Source organism: Pempheris klunzingeri, chromosome 3 (genome assembly GCF_042242105.1).
Source record: "Pempheris klunzingeri isolate RE-2024b chromosome 3, fPemKlu1.hap1, whole genome shotgun sequence".
NCBI lineage: Eukaryota > Metazoa > Chordata > Actinopteri > Acropomatiformes > Pempheridae > Pempheris > Pempheris klunzingeri.
The window spans coordinates 18279338-18294414 of record NC_092014.1 but is presented as its reverse complement, the minus strand read 5'-3'; the positions used below and the strand labels follow the sequence as shown (position 1 = coordinate 18294414).

The window sequence follows — 15077 nt, the reverse complement described above, 5'->3', positions numbered from 1 at the left end:
ATTTTAAATGAGTCATAAGCCAAGTGATGAGAAAAACGTCCATTTACCCTGTGTCTCCTGCTTTATTAAACTTGTACAAATTGCCTTTAAGTGTAGATGGAGGTTTCGCATTGCTGTTAAATCTGCGATGGCACTACTAACGAGTAAAAGTAGTTTCTGCTACTCTCATAAAGGACTTCACTCTGTATAAACGACCCAACATGCTTACTTGTCAATACTTGACTATCACTGCGGCTACACTGGAGTGATCAATCTAAACCACAGCATGGTGCCATTGTGCTCTCTGACCACATTACTTGGTGCTTTACTGCAGGTTAGAATTTGAATTGCTCCCAGTCAACATCAACAAGCATGCGTGGTTTTTAAACATGTTGCATGCAAATCATGTAATTATGTAAGGCTGTAAAGCCTGTAAACAGTTTGTTACTGACACCATATCTGGAATGTAAACAAAGAGGTGCATTTGAAGGCAATTATGTGTCTTCTTCTAGTTTGGGGTTTGAATATAAAATTCATTATGTCATAATATGCCCTCCAAAAACAGCCCCTCTCCCTTTTCTGTTGGCATTCAATTTGGTTTGGTTTCCAAGTCAAGTTTGTTAGCTGAAGACTGATATCTTGTACTGATTTTTATTCTGATGCAATACAATTTGAGTCTGCTTAACTGAACACTATTCTGGCTATTTACTGGCTCAGCCCCTCATTTCTTTCGTCTTACAACTGTTTGTCCTTTGTTAACATCTTTTCCTCTTTCATCCAGAGGAGATCCTGGAGCGGTTGCGGGCTAAGAAGGAGGAAGAGCTAGAGGAGGTGAAGAGACGGGCGGCTGAGGAGGCCCAGAAAGCACGGCTGGAAAAGGAGAAGAAGGAGGCGGATGTGGAGAAGGAAGATGAAGAGGGCAAGTTGAAGGACGAGGGGCAGCAGGAGGGCAAGGTCAAAACTCTGACAGAGGAGGAGGAGGAGGAGACAAAAAAAGAGGCCACAGAGGAGAAAAGGGATGCTGTTAAAACTGAAGGTATTTATGATGCTTGTATTTCACAAAGTATTCTGAAAAACACAACCAAATATATATCCCAAAGTAATGAGCATTAAAACGTTTGATCTGAAATGCTGTTTCTCTGTGTCTCTGTACCTCCACCCTGTTCTGATTTTGACCCCTGGATAAAAGGACATCATCACAATGGTGTAATTAGTTATTGATTTAAGAGTTAATTCCGTAGTTATTAGGAATGCTGTGCTCTTTGTCAGCGACAGGTCTGGCACTCAAAGCACATGTGTTAATTTATATGAGGGTCTTGCTGGATATTTATTATTCAGTGCTGTGGAGAGGCCCTTTCACAGAATAGTAAGGCATTTATTGTGCGGGCTGGAGAACAAAATGCAAATGTATTTCTCAGGTTGCATCTACTTAACCTTAGCACAGTGAATATTGATGTCTATGTGATTGTATTCAAGTTATGTATGTATTATAAACTAAAATGTATATACAACGTTGCTGCTGTTCATCTGTAGTTGTTGAAGCTCCACCCACTGGCCAAGAGGGCAGTAGTGGCAGTAGCATCTCAGACGGACCTATACTTCCAGCAACCTCTGCTCCAACACAAACCACCCCCAGCACCATGAGCTATAGCCTGGCCACTGAGGCTCCAAAGCCCCGGGCCTCCACCGTAGAGGCTCTGATAGAGGGATGTTCCCATATGGAGGTCTCTAACAACACCAAAGGTATACAAGGTCATCTTAGGGTGAAGTTCGACTCATTAAGTTCTTTTTGGGGATCTGCTTTACTACCCCAGTCTGCACAGCGTTGTGTGGTGACTCTGATGCTCTTAACATCACCAGTGACTTGTTTGTTTCACCATATGCCCCCAGTGCTTTGGTGTTCCTCCTGACCATTCCCCAGCTTGCCTCTTTGCATGTGGCTCTCATAGCATCTGCTGGCTTTTGTGTTGAATAGCCCGATTTTTATTTTGCGAAACCTGACTTTAGCATTGGAACACGTTCAGGCATTTTGCACTTCAACTCTTAATTCCTCATGCGCTCTTTTTCTCTAAAAAGCTGAGAATCTGATTGCACGGTTTGATTTGCAATCATGTGGCATTGTCACTGCAATCAGCATGACTAGAATTGTGCGTCAGCGGGGACAGCTTTCACATTGCCTGGTGCAGTGACTCTTTTAAAAAGCTTTTCTGTTGCATGCTTTTAATCTGAACTTCTGATTGAATAGCTTTCTGTTTAGGTAGTGCCTTTGTTCAAAAACTGTTCAGTGATGTTCTAAACATATTCATCTCTAATAACTGTAGAGCTTTGCCATTCATTGTTGTGGTCAGTGTGGTGCGCACAAGCCTTGTTGGAGCCTTGCCTTCAAATCCAACCTTTTGGTGCATGCATAACGCAAGACTTGTCAGTAGAGGGAGCCACTACCTTAAATGTTTCAGAACTTTTGCAAGAAAGTTTCGGTCTTCATTGGCTGAGCTTTTAATTGTGCTGAACTTCCTATTTATTGGTCGTGCTTGACAGCTTTGATGATGCTACAGTGTGTCTTGGTTATCTCTATCTTGGTTATTATCTATCTGTAGCTTGCTAAAGCACTTAAACAATGATGACTTATGACAGCAAGAACAACAAGGCAAGCAAGAAGGTCAGATCTTTGTGATTTTCCATCTGTTTTGCAGAGACCCAATCATCAGATCCTGTCCCCGTCAGTGGAGATAGCATCCCCAGCCTGAGCCATCATCCCCAGACCAGTGAGGAGAACAGCAACAGCAGCATGGGAGCTGGGGTCCCCCCCAGAGGTCCTGAGCCTCCAGATCTGGCTGACAAGTCTTCCCAGTCATCCCTGGCCAGCCTTGATGACACAGGTCTGACAAACAAATACCCCACAATTGTGCAAAACTGCACTCAGTAGTTAACATTCATGTAGCCTATGTCAAGAGGGTATCGCATTTAATAATCATTGCTCATCATATGGCTTTAGTTCAAAAACAGCTTAGAGCTGTGTATGTCTTGGCTTCTTCTGTCTTTCACTGAACCTGATAATTGATTTCCAGGGGACAGTAAAGACTCGGCCAATGGTGAGACGACAGGTCTCGGCAGTAAGAAGTCTTCGGCGACTCGCATGGTGACCCGACTGAGGAACCCAGAGAGCAAGCTTAGCCAGCTGAAGAGCCAGCAGGTGGCCGCTGCTGTTCATGAAGCCAACAAGGTTTTCAAAGAGGGCAAAGAGGTGAGAACAACCTTGGATCATACAAAAAACATAACACAGGCTCACAGAGCTGGCCAGTGTACGACTGAGGTTAAGGGCCTTAAAGGCTCTCTATACAATATTGGGAACATAAATACAGCATTAAACAACTATTTGCTTTGTAAAGATACAGTGTAGTAAGACAGACCTGAGCAGAGAATGAAGGCACATTCACTGTGTGTGTGTGTGTGTGTGTGTGTGTGTGTGTGTGTGTGTGTGTGTGTGTGTGTGTGTGTGTGTGTGTGTGTGTGTGTGTGTGTGTGTGTGTGTGTGTGTGTGTGTGTGTGTGTGTGTGTGTGTGTGTGTGTGTGTGTGTGTGTGTGTGTGTGTGTGTGTGTGTGTGTGTGTGTGTTGTAATCCAAGCTTCTCGGCCTTTTGTTTTGGTTGTCAGAACAGCTGAGCGTGCATGTCAGTGCATGCGAGTCTGTGGGGAAAAAAGCGAGTCAGAGCCGCTTCCCAGCCACAGACTCAGCTAAGCTACTGATCTAACACGGTAACGCAAACACTGAAAGAAGCTGTCAATCAGCAGTTGTTAGAGAATGAATGAGAAGTGCTGGCAGCGAGGTGAGGGGTGAGGCGCACATTTGTTTTGGTGTGTTATAGAGAACCTTTAAGAGAGATTTACTTGATGGTGTTTTAACATGTCGCTTAGTAAAACATGATTTAGTATCAGCAAGAAAGAGAAAATCGTAGCTCATTTCAAGGCTGCAACGCCAGTGTCTGTAATAAGGATGCTTATTTTATTCACAGAAGCCAGTTGCAATGACTTATACATTGTATTGTACAATGAAATATATATTTTGTTGTCAAGAGATGGTAGTAAATAATAGTAGTATCAATAAATCCCAATTAATCATATCTTCCCTCCCTTACCTCTACAGGTACTCGTAGTAAATGCACAAGGTGACATCACCCGTGTCAGCACTCGCAATAGCAAGGACGTGGTGATGAAGGGGACACTCAGCCAATACTTTAAGCTTGGCCAGGAAGGGAAGTACCGCGTCTATCATAACCAGTACAGCTCCAATGCTGTGGCCCTCAACAAGCACCAGCACCGAGAGGCAAGTAGCATGGCAACTTGTTGTCTTTTGTTTTCTCATTTGAATGTTCATAAATATCCTGTCATTACGTGCAAGGGCTGCAGGTGACACAGTGGATTCCAGCCACTCTTCCTTTTCTCCTTGCGTTTACAAGGGCCTCTCCCATCATTATAAAGACATCCAAGTCAGATGGATTGGTGATTTTAACTTGTCCCCGTCTGTCATTGGATAGTTACCTGTGACAGGCACCACTTTGAGCCGACAGCAATGTGTCAGCTGCTTAAGCTGACTACTTAATTTGTCTTTTCATCAGGACCACGACAAGAGGCGGCATCTCTCCCACAAGTTCTGCATGACACCAGCGGGAGAATTTAAGTGGAATGGATCAATTCATGGCTCTAAGGTTTTGACCATCTCCACACTGAGACTCACCATCATCCAGCTGGAGAACAACATTCCTGCACCGTTCATGCACCCTAACTGGGCCTCACACAGGTGCAGATCATACTCAGACACTGATGTGGAAATTATGTATTACAATTCTGATAGTTGTGTAGCTTGCTATGTGTTTTATAACCATTCAAAATCTTCAGGGGGTATTGGTTTTAGCGCTTTAGAGGCTCAGTCATGTTGGCGTTAGTGCATTTGAACGGTTAAATCACCTTTTGTGAAGAAATGAAACGCAGATCGGAAGTGAGACGTTTAGTAAAAGCACACCATGACTAATTGTAGCCTGAAAGTGAACGCACCCAGAGTAAAGAGAGAAATTTAAAAGTGTTTAATGTTTCTTTGCTTGTTTTGTAGGACCAATTGGATCAAAGCAGTTCAGATGTGCAGTAAGGCCAGAGAGTTTGCACTGGCTCTGGCCATCCTGGAGTGTGCCATCAAACCTGTGGCTATGCTGCCTGTCTGGAAGGACTCACTGGGCCATACCAGGTACACACATAGTCTGTTTATATATATATATATATATATATATATGTATACTGTGTGCATTTCCATACCCTACATACTACAAATATACATAATCAGTGCTTTTACACACTGATATAATATCTCAGACACACATAAACAAAATAATGCAAAATATTCAAAGTTTAAAACTCAAACAACCATTCAGTGCATGTACACGGGGGGTGTGTGGTCAGTTTCGAGGGCAGAGGTGATGATATCCAGATCAGATCAAAGGCCACCCTAGCTGTGAGGCATAATATTTAGATAGCAAGTCACTACCAGCACCACCCACCTCTGCCTCTATAACTGCTTCAACACCACAACCCCCCTTTTAAAGAAGCGATTGTCCAACATTTCAAAGTGTGTCTGTGTGTCTGTGTGTGTTTCATTGAACTGTTCCAAGAGCATCTGTCATTTCAAATCTGGGCTTTCATCACAGTTTTACATTACTCAAGAAGTTCGTTTATTTACACTTAATGAGAAAAATAATTAATAATGTCCTGAAGTGACGGATCACCTTATACAAGCAAGCAACAAATCTCAGTGTTGCCTGTGTAGCATACTACGAACACAAAAACGAAAGGGTCTTTTGTTAAAAAAAGAAATGTTCCTCTATGTTACTACTCTCAGTATCAATTACATTTACAATGTAAGATCAGCAAACTATACTGTATGACAGTTAAAAAAATATATTTTCAGGTTAAACCGCATGACGTCCATGGAGCGTGAGGAGAAAGAGAAAGTGAAGAAGAGGGAGAAGAAGCTGGAGGATGAGGAGACGATGCAGCAGGCCACCTGGGTCAAATACACTTTTCCAATTAAACACCAGGTAAGTCACATACGGACGGTTTGTCTTTCAAACTGATCATTTCAAATATTATACAATGGGAATTCAATATGTTGGTTAGATTTTTTTTTCATCCTAATTATGAACACTTGTACACATGTATACAAAATAAGCATATTAGATTGAGATTGGACCGCTGCCACTGTGCATTTGTACTCCGCACTCACCAGGAAGACAGGTTGGCCACAAGCAATGCATGTTACACACAGACACGTCCTCTGTGATAAGCCGTGCTCTGCCATTTGCCTGCTGACTGCATGCCCGACAGCTTTTATCTTAAACAACCCAACCTTGATTTATGTACAATAGAAGATAATCCTCTCGTCTTGTAGGTGCTGTACAGCACATGACACACAGGCACTGGGACGTCCTGGATGGCTGCCATTGCAGCCTAATGTTAACACGTGCTCTGAATGTGGGAGTGGATGTGGAGTCTCAAGCCACCTTCATGCTCTAATTCTGTTGTCTGTGTCAGCACAACATTCACGGATAATGGCATGGCGGTAATAATATTTTAGTCCAGTCTTTTTCTAGATTGAGACTTTAAATCCTGGAAAACTGATTCATTGCTTTGGGAAACACTGGTGTGTATGTAGTGCGTATATGCGTGAGTGACCATGAAGGGCTCTTTGATACAGCAAGTTGAGCTCTGCTGTGAGTCATGTCCCTCAGCAATTACTGATTAGTGTGTGTATAACCTCTAAACTTAAATATCTCTTTATACCTTTGCCCTCTCCTTCCCACATCCTTTTTCTCTTTCTCCCAATTCACTCCTCTCCAATTGAACTTTTCACCTCTTGCTGTCTTTTGATCCCTCTTTTCCTCAATTGTCTTCTACTGTCTTGTCTTATGTGAAGGTGTGGAAGCAGAAAGGAGAGGAGTATCGCGTTACTGGCTATGGGGGCTGGAGTTGGATCAGTAAGACTTATGTTCAGCGCTTTGTCCCCAGGCTTCCCGGCAACACCAACGCCAACTACCGCAAAGAACTGGAAGGTTTGGAATGGACTAAAATGTGGTTTTTACTTATTTGGAGTTTGGTTTTGTCTTTGACTGGGAGTGAATTAATCTCATCAATGTCATTGTTTGTGTTGGCTTATTTCATTGACTTGAGTCTTTCTTTTGATGTGTCTATGGATGTTGTTGAGTAATGTACTAGAAACTACAAAGAAATTGTACTCAAAGACATTTTTACTTCTTTGGTTTTGCTGAGCTGACCAAGGAGCTAAACAAAGACCTCAGAAATAGTTGGGGATACACGCTAAATTTATTTTATGTTCTTGTTTTTTCTAATAACTGCTACTAAATATTTCAAAGGTAAAGCTGCCGATTAAAAGCAGTGTCAGAAATATGCTCTATCCTTTACACATTTGTTCATTTTTTGATAATTGATCGTCGTTCTTCAAGATAACCTAATTGATAGTGATTTTCAGTAACTTCAGTTGTGTGTTTTCAACCCAGTTTGGAAAATAAACTTCCAATGTCACTGTGTTTTCCAAAGATGCCAAACTTGGCAAGAAATGTACTCTGCTGGACTTGAGTCGACGGCCCAGTGTAGCTGCATCAGAAGCTCAGGGAGCTGCTGTCTTCGGCAGTGAGGCAAAAGATGAAGACTCCCCTAGCCCCTCTAAGCCTGCAAAAGATCATCTGATGTCTGAAGATTTGGAGTCTAATGAGAGGATAGAAGAGGAAAAGAAAGAAGGAGTGGATGAAAAGGAAAAGTCTGACGAATTCTCAGCAGATGAATCTACCGCAAAAATGGAAGTGGACCCCATAGACTCACGACAAGATGAAGAGCAAAGTATGACAGACGGCAACTTGGTGTTGTTGAATTGTGTTCATTTGCATGTTGAATGTAATTCATTTGTGCTCACTTGAAGATAATACATCATTCCCATGCTTTGTTTTTTAGCTTGAATGATAGAAATTGTAAGGACAAAGGGATAAAATATCAATTTTTTTTTACATCAACTCACATTTAAGTCTATATTCATTTTCTCACCAGGGTCCAGTACTCAGGAGGAAAAGGCTTCCGTGAAGGGGGACTCTACAGAGGCCCCTACACGGCCCTTTAACTACGATGTAGTGGATGTCAGTAAGGGCTTCCTCACCCGCATTGCCTACAAGAAGAAGGTCAAGTCCTCTAAGCTTGACAGCCTGCTGGAGCGACGAGTGAAGCAGCACATTATTGAAGAGAGGCAGAGACCGCGGGTGTCCGCCTCCAACCCTCAGACTCCTACACCAGTTTCATCCACTTCAACCCCCGCTCTGAGCACACCAGTCCGGCCGCGGTCACCACTCAAGCCCCATGCTCTCACTCAGACACTTGCAGTGGGTGAAGCTGTGAGAATGCAGGAGAAATCCTCTGCAGTACAAACTCCCGGACCAGGAGAAGTTGGAGGCCAAGTGGTTGGAGGGGAGAGTCGGGCTGAACTCTGTGAAACTACAGCTGAGATTTTCACTCCTCCTCTTCCTTCTCCTGTGCCGGTCTCCACACCCAAAGACAGTTGCAGTACAGGTACAGGTGAAGATTCGGCATCACCACAAAACCAAACCACCTTCATGCCCCAGGAAGTGGAGGCAGATTTGGTTGAAAGGACTACGGGGCCAAAAGAAACTAGTTCAGGACAAGAGGGAGTCAAACTGTCTAATGTACAAGGAACAACAGCAGGGGGAATTCATAGCTCTATAGAGCAACAAACGGCCAGTGTACCATCAGATGTTACCAAGGCTGCACATGTTGAAAATAGAGGGTCAGAGCTACCCAACCTGAAATTGGACTCTGTAAGGACATCTTCAAGTGTTCTTGACCAAAGTCAAAATGCATCTCCCTCTAAACTTACTCAGCAAAACCCAGAAACTTTAAGCTCATTGCATTTGCCTACAGAGGAAAATGGCATGGGGCCAGAGGAGAACCAAGAAAATATGCCAGGCATTGGACAAGGTAGAACTGAAGGTGTTGGCACTCCCAAGTCACTTTCTCCTCTCCCTCAGGTAAATGGTAATGATGGCTTGGGGAGTGAAAGCATTTTGAGCAACTCTTTAATGAGCTCAAATAATGGTGTACTTACCAGCAGTCCACAGCCTAAGGTGAACAGCATTGGTAAAGTTGAAGAACAAGGGCTGGTTGTCTCATTAAAAGACAGCACACAGCAAAAGCCCTTAGTGAACGGAGACGTAGCCCCTGTAAATGATAGTGCAGAGGTTGAGGGCAAGGACCCAAGCCTGGCTTCTAAGGTAGAGGTAGAGAGCAACAAAACGATTTTGGAACAGGACTACAGACCTCCACTGAAGATAAAGAGGTTAGAGAACAACATTGATGCACTTGGAGCTAATACTCAGAGCACTCTACAGCACAACAGCACATCACCATTACCGTCTGCGGAGACCAAACCCAGTCCCGTGGTCAAGATCATCAGAATGGCTCCTTCTCCTATACCTTCAGCTGAGGAGTCCAGCTTGAGCGACGACTTTGCAGAGGAAAACGGTAACATCGGGTCGACAGAACCACTTAAGACCACCATCAGCCAGGTAACTACAACCACCACAACCACCACGACAGTAGTTTCCACAGAGATGAGGACGGCTAAAGTGCCATCGAACACATCTGTTGAGATGAAAAAGCCCGTGGTGTTGGCAACAGAAAGCAGTGCAGTGTCCACCCTGACTACCATGACCAAAACAACTGTGACCAAAATCTTTAATGATGGTCAGTCAGAGGACAGCCAGAGTGAAATAGTGACACAGGAACAGAGGACAGCGCTCTCAGCCTCCCTCAGCAAGTCAACAACTGACACCAGTGGTGAAACCTCGGTGTCATCTGTTGCCGTGAGCCAAGAGGACTACTCCTCAACAAAGGGCCGCGTCCGCCTCCTTAAGTTCTCCCGCACCAAGAAGACACGCTCAGACACCGCCCTTCCTTCATACCGCAAGTTTGTCACCAAGAGCAACCGCAAGAGTATTTTTGTACTGCCGCACGATGACTTGAAGGTGCTGGGGAGGCGAGGTGGATTCCGTGAGGTGCCCATATTTAGCTACAATGCCAAGCCATCGTCCGATATCTGGCCATATCCTTCACCAAGGCCCACGTTTGGCATCACCTGGAGGTAAGCTCATGCTCTCTGTTTATTTCTGTCACACACTTAATGCTTCTCATCCGCCTAAACCACAGGCTCATTCTCTGTGTGTTATGAAAACCCAAACTTCTCTGACAAAGTCGCAAAATTAAGTAGCACTTAATTGATCACCATCATGAAAGTCATCCTTTGCATCAGACCTATCTTAGCTGTTTCACTGATCAGTGGGAAACATTCTTTGGCAGTCGGGAAGTGAAGTTTTGAGTTTTTGCCAGCGTGTTGCTCCGGAGCATTGGCTGTAGTGTAACTGATGGCTAACATACATCACTTTTGAGGGAAAATAAAACACCAGAGGAGACTAATGCAAATGCAGAGGACATGCAAACTTTAGTGGATAAGTATGAAGATTTAAAGTCAGTCGCCGTGGCTACGTTTTAGTTTCTGAAAGTCATATGATTTGTAACGACTGACTCTCCCCAAAAAATATTCATTAAAAACTCTGCAATGGCAGCACCGCTGATTTACTTTTAATTAAAAAAAATAAGGCTGTACTAGAAGTTACTTGTACTTTTTATTATTTTATGAAAAATGTTTTCAGAGTAGAATATTTCAAAATAAGCCGTGATCAAAGAACATCCCTGTGAAGTTGTTTTTTCAAGTTGATTTATATTTTGAAGCACAGCACCCAGCCAGAGAATGTGTATCCAGTCTTGAAAAAGGTTTGTCAGCCACATTCGTCCAGGATTTGTGTGGTTTTTAGGGTAACGGTGCAATGTATATAATGTCTGGGTCCCATGAAATGAAAATTTAAACAAATAGTACGTGGTGCCATGAGCTGGAGTTGTCCACATTTCCCGTACATTTTCAGTTTCAGTTCGTCCCAACTGCTTATTTACAACAAGTAATTACACAATGCTGTCTAGTGACGTGGCAATGAAATTTGTCGTAATTATTCTAGACATTTATCGACATTTTTCTGTACTTTTTGTTTCTCTTGGACTGAAATAATCAGTTTGGCTGAGCATTTACTGGTATATCATACTTATGTGTAGCACTTTGCCCCCAGGCTTCCTGGCAACACAAATGCCAACCACCGCAAAGAGCCGAAGGGTCTGGAATGGGAGATTTTGGGGCCTAAAATGTGGTTTTTGGTTTTGTGGAATTTGGTTTTCTATTTGATTCTGAGAATTAATTAGTCTGTTTTTCAGTAAACGATGTCATCGTTTGCGTTGGGCTGGCATTCAGAGAATTGAGTCTGTCTTTTGATGTGTCTGCAGATGTCATTGACTAATGTACCAGAAAGTAGAAAGGGCATTCAAAATTGTAATCAAGTACTGTCCAAATTAGGAAATAAAAATTGTCCTAATTGTTCTAGACATTTATCAACATTTTTACTGTTTCTTTTGGACCAAAAGAATCAGTTTGACAAAATCTGTAATCTGTAATACGCGTGTATGTTACGTAATCATAATGAACAATCCATATCCAGTTAATATACTCAAAAAATATTCATGCTAAACTGAACTGATTGAATGAAGGCTCAGCCAGAAATCCGTTTCAGTTCATCTTTCACCCTGATGAAGAAGCTCTGTGACCTAAAAAGGCCCGTTAAGCTTCGTGCTTTAACAAAATTGTACACAGTTCTTAATTTGAAACAGTTATAGATTAAAACAATTTGTGATATTTACAAAAGATGCCAATGCTATTTTCCTTCAGCATCCACCTTTAAACCCTCTCGTGCTTCTGTCAGAGTGCCATGTCCCATTAATTAGCTGCTCATTATGTCCTCTCCCGCCCCGTCTGCTGTCCGTGGCTTTGGCCCTTTAGTGATGTTGTGGCTCTGAGCCTGGTGTCACACAGGGACCTCTGGTTATTTTGACCGGACCTCAGAGTTTCGAAGTGGTCATGAATCATCCAGTGGTCGGAGAAGTGTCAGGATGTTCACTTTGTGCAGTGACCCAGCCCTTCAACCCAGGAATATTTTCCCGCCTGTGGTTACACATGGGAAAGGGAATATCTACCAAACACCATACACACACACAGCCTTGTGATGATCATGTTTTTGTAAATGTTCAAGATGTTTTAAATGTCCATATCCTTGGTGCCAAGTTCGTCAGAACAGCTGTCCCGACCATAATGATGCATGGAAGGAATATTTCCTCTAATAGAAAATTTGAAATGAAAATTAGTCATCCTGTCGTCTAATTCTGAAGTCAAAACGGTCAGTTACACCCAAAATTGTTCATGAAATTAAAAAGGACCGAATGAAATATGCACAAGCTTCTACTTTGAACTTTGTGAGTTTAAATTGTTGTTTTATGCGCCTTTTAGAAGATAATATCTCTTCCTCAACCAAATAAGTGTATAAAATGATTTATTAAAAATCGCAGCCAGTCCATCTGTTTCTTTCATGGAAATGGTCATGAAGGGAACGGCAGCATCACCAAAAACCTCAATCTGTTTTTACTCGGCCTCTTCCTGTTCCATGATCGTGCTTCAACGTGTTTTCTATAAAACTGCGCTAGTCCCTGCCAGTCCACGCACTCATGAACTTCATGACACTGGGGCAGTTGGGAATGCCAAAAACAAGATTGTAGCAGTTGAACCCGTATCCAAAATTTGCACAACACATCTACATTTTCTGACTGTATATATTTTTTTTGATATTTGTCGCACGTTGTCGCACCTATACTTCAGTTCATATACCATATGAGAGTATATGAGTGATACATGAACCTCTGGGTTGTGTTATAGGTATCGCCTGCAGACGGTGAAGACTCTGGCTGGTGTGAGCCTGATGCTGAGGCTCCTGTGGGCCTGCCTGAGATGGGACGACATGGCCGTCAAACCATCCGCTGCTGTCGGTACCACACGAACAGGTACAAACACCACCCACTCATGCCATCCAACTTCCTCCAAATAAAGATGCCCTTCACCCTGGGAGGATGGGGAAGAGCTTGAGTTGTGTGATATATATAGAGAGCAATGTGATATATAGGAGAGATTAGTTTAGAATTTCTATGTACTGTCATGTAATTTTTTTGTGAGATTCTCATATGAATTTGCTGCTCTATTTATACTAACAGTCCCACATATATTGTAGATGATAGATGCTATTGGTGTTTACACAGAGATTCATCAACTCCAAATTGCTGTATACAAATGGCAGCATATAAACGCCATTAAAGTTTAGAAACTGGACTAGTCGTCCCAGAATGCCCTTAAAATGTCAGCAAACAAAACTGTGGAGAAAAAATTGGTAGCATTTCCACTGTTCAATGACTCGGTTGTATCTTCCTGTATTTCCAAGGCTATCCTCGTTATTCCTTTTTTGGCCCAGAGAAACATATCGATATGGCTGTCTGTAGAAGCCGTCACTGTCATTTGGGTGTCACTTTTTTTTTTTACGTTGGAGTCCATTTCCTCCATCTTCCTGGGCTCTCCTCCTCATCACCATACCAACCTAGCCCTATCCCCACTCATTGCTACAGAGACATCAGATACTGAAATCACCACCACCGAGATCATCAAGCGCCGTGACGTGGGACCTTATGGCATTCGCTCAGAGTACTGCATTCGCAAAATCATCTGCCCCCTCGGCGTGCCGGAGACGCCAAAAGGTTAGTTGCACTCCTTATTGTTGACACTGAAGGAAGAGTTTCAAGACCAAAAAAATTGAAAATCTTTGGACTATGTAAACCAGTGATTGTAGTTGAAGAAAATGGATGAACTTAGTCATCCGTCCTTAGTGCTTTTTCTATAACAGTGTCAAGAGATGATCTGTTGTTAACAGAACACACACACAGCCTTTCATACTGTCTTTGCCCCCTGAGCAAAAACACCAAATACAAAACAGTCTGTTCTTTTGTCTCAAATTCATTCATCTGTCCACCATCCCAGAGACCCACACCCCTCAGAGGAAGGGGCTACGCTCCAGTGCCTTGCGCCCCAAGAAGCCTGAACCTGCCAAGCAGACGGGCCCAGTGGTGATCGAGACCTGGGTGGCTGAGGAGGAGCTGGACCTCTGGGAGATCAGAGCCTTCTCAGAAAGGTCAGAGGGTCGAGCATTTTATACCTACACCTGCCATGTAGCATCAAGCATTCTCGTGATTTGCTGGAGATAAATTACCCTGTCCTGTCAAAGTTTTGTGAAGACAAATGAAAGCTATTCCATGAAATTTTCTCCTTTTTCACAATTGTGCAGTAAGCTTGATGGGTTGTTTCTTCTTTCACAGGGTGGAGAAAGAGAAGGCTCAGGCAGCAGAGCAGGCCAAGGTGAGTGTGGTTTAGTTCAGTAGTCTTTCCACTATATGTACAATTTCTTCAAAGGCACCATCACTTTTAAAGAAATGATGTACATTGGCCTTTTTAAGTATGTGTGTTTCAGCTTAGGCTTACATCTTATTTTTGTGGGAGGAGAAAACTCATGTCAAGCAGCACGTACTTGTTAAGAGACCGCTGTTTGATCACTGTGATTTACACTCATCTTTTTCAAGCTATGAGCCAATCCATTAATTTCTGCTGATTTCCACTTGGCCAGGCAGTTAGCCCCCCAACCATCCCTGTACTATACTAATCTTTAATACTGTAATAGCTCATTTCCTCACAACTGATTTTGTGTTTGCGCTTATCTGAATACTTCTGTCACTGGTTCCTATGTCAATGTACTTGTATACAATTACAGAAACGTCTGGAGCAGAAACCAGGCTCAATCACAGCTACACCAACAGGGACTCCCGCAACGCCTGCTGTCACACCCAAAGTGATCGTCGGTTCACTGTCAGGCCAGGGCAACCCCAGCACCAAGGTGGTGCTGTCCACGAAGATGGGCACCCCCGTCACATTCCAGCAGAACAAGAACTTCCAGCAGTCGTTCGCCACCTGGGTCAAGCAGGGTCAAAGCACACAAGGTACTTTGCCGT

The 15077-nt window shown here is 43.2% G+C and overlaps 1 protein-coding gene across 5 annotated transcripts in view; it reads left to right on the top strand.

Moving 5' to 3' along the window:
• The window catches only part of LOC139199353 (nucleosome-remodeling factor subunit BPTF-like), a 44935-nt gene that overhangs the window by 9422 nt on the left and 20436 nt on the right, over positions 1-15077 (top strand). For 4 of the 5 annotated variants that reach the window (XM_070828414.1, XM_070828412.1, XM_070828411.1 and 1 more), the window contains exons 5-20: positions 761-1015; positions 1513-1722; positions 2673-2858; positions 3048-3223; positions 4123-4302; positions 4595-4776; positions 5086-5217; positions 5935-6064; positions 6940-7075; positions 7581-7880; positions 8085-10185; positions 12910-13034; positions 13647-13775; positions 14056-14206; positions 14391-14430; positions 14840-15065. In XM_070828414.1, coding sequence (XP_070684515.1) covers positions 761-1015; positions 1513-1722; positions 2673-2858; positions 3048-3223; positions 4123-4302; positions 4595-4776; positions 5086-5217; positions 5935-6064; positions 6940-7075; positions 7581-7880; positions 8085-10185; positions 12910-13034; positions 13647-13775; positions 14056-14206; positions 14391-14430; positions 14840-15065 — 4659 coding nt within the window. The remainder of the gene's footprint in view (positions 1-760; positions 1016-1512; positions 1723-2672; positions 2859-3047; positions 3224-4122; positions 4303-4594; positions 4777-5085; positions 5218-5934; positions 6065-6939; positions 7076-7580; positions 7881-8084; positions 10186-12909; positions 13035-13646; positions 13776-14055; positions 14207-14390; positions 14431-14839; positions 15066-15077) is intronic. The other variant, XM_070828415.1, reaches the window with a different exon arrangement.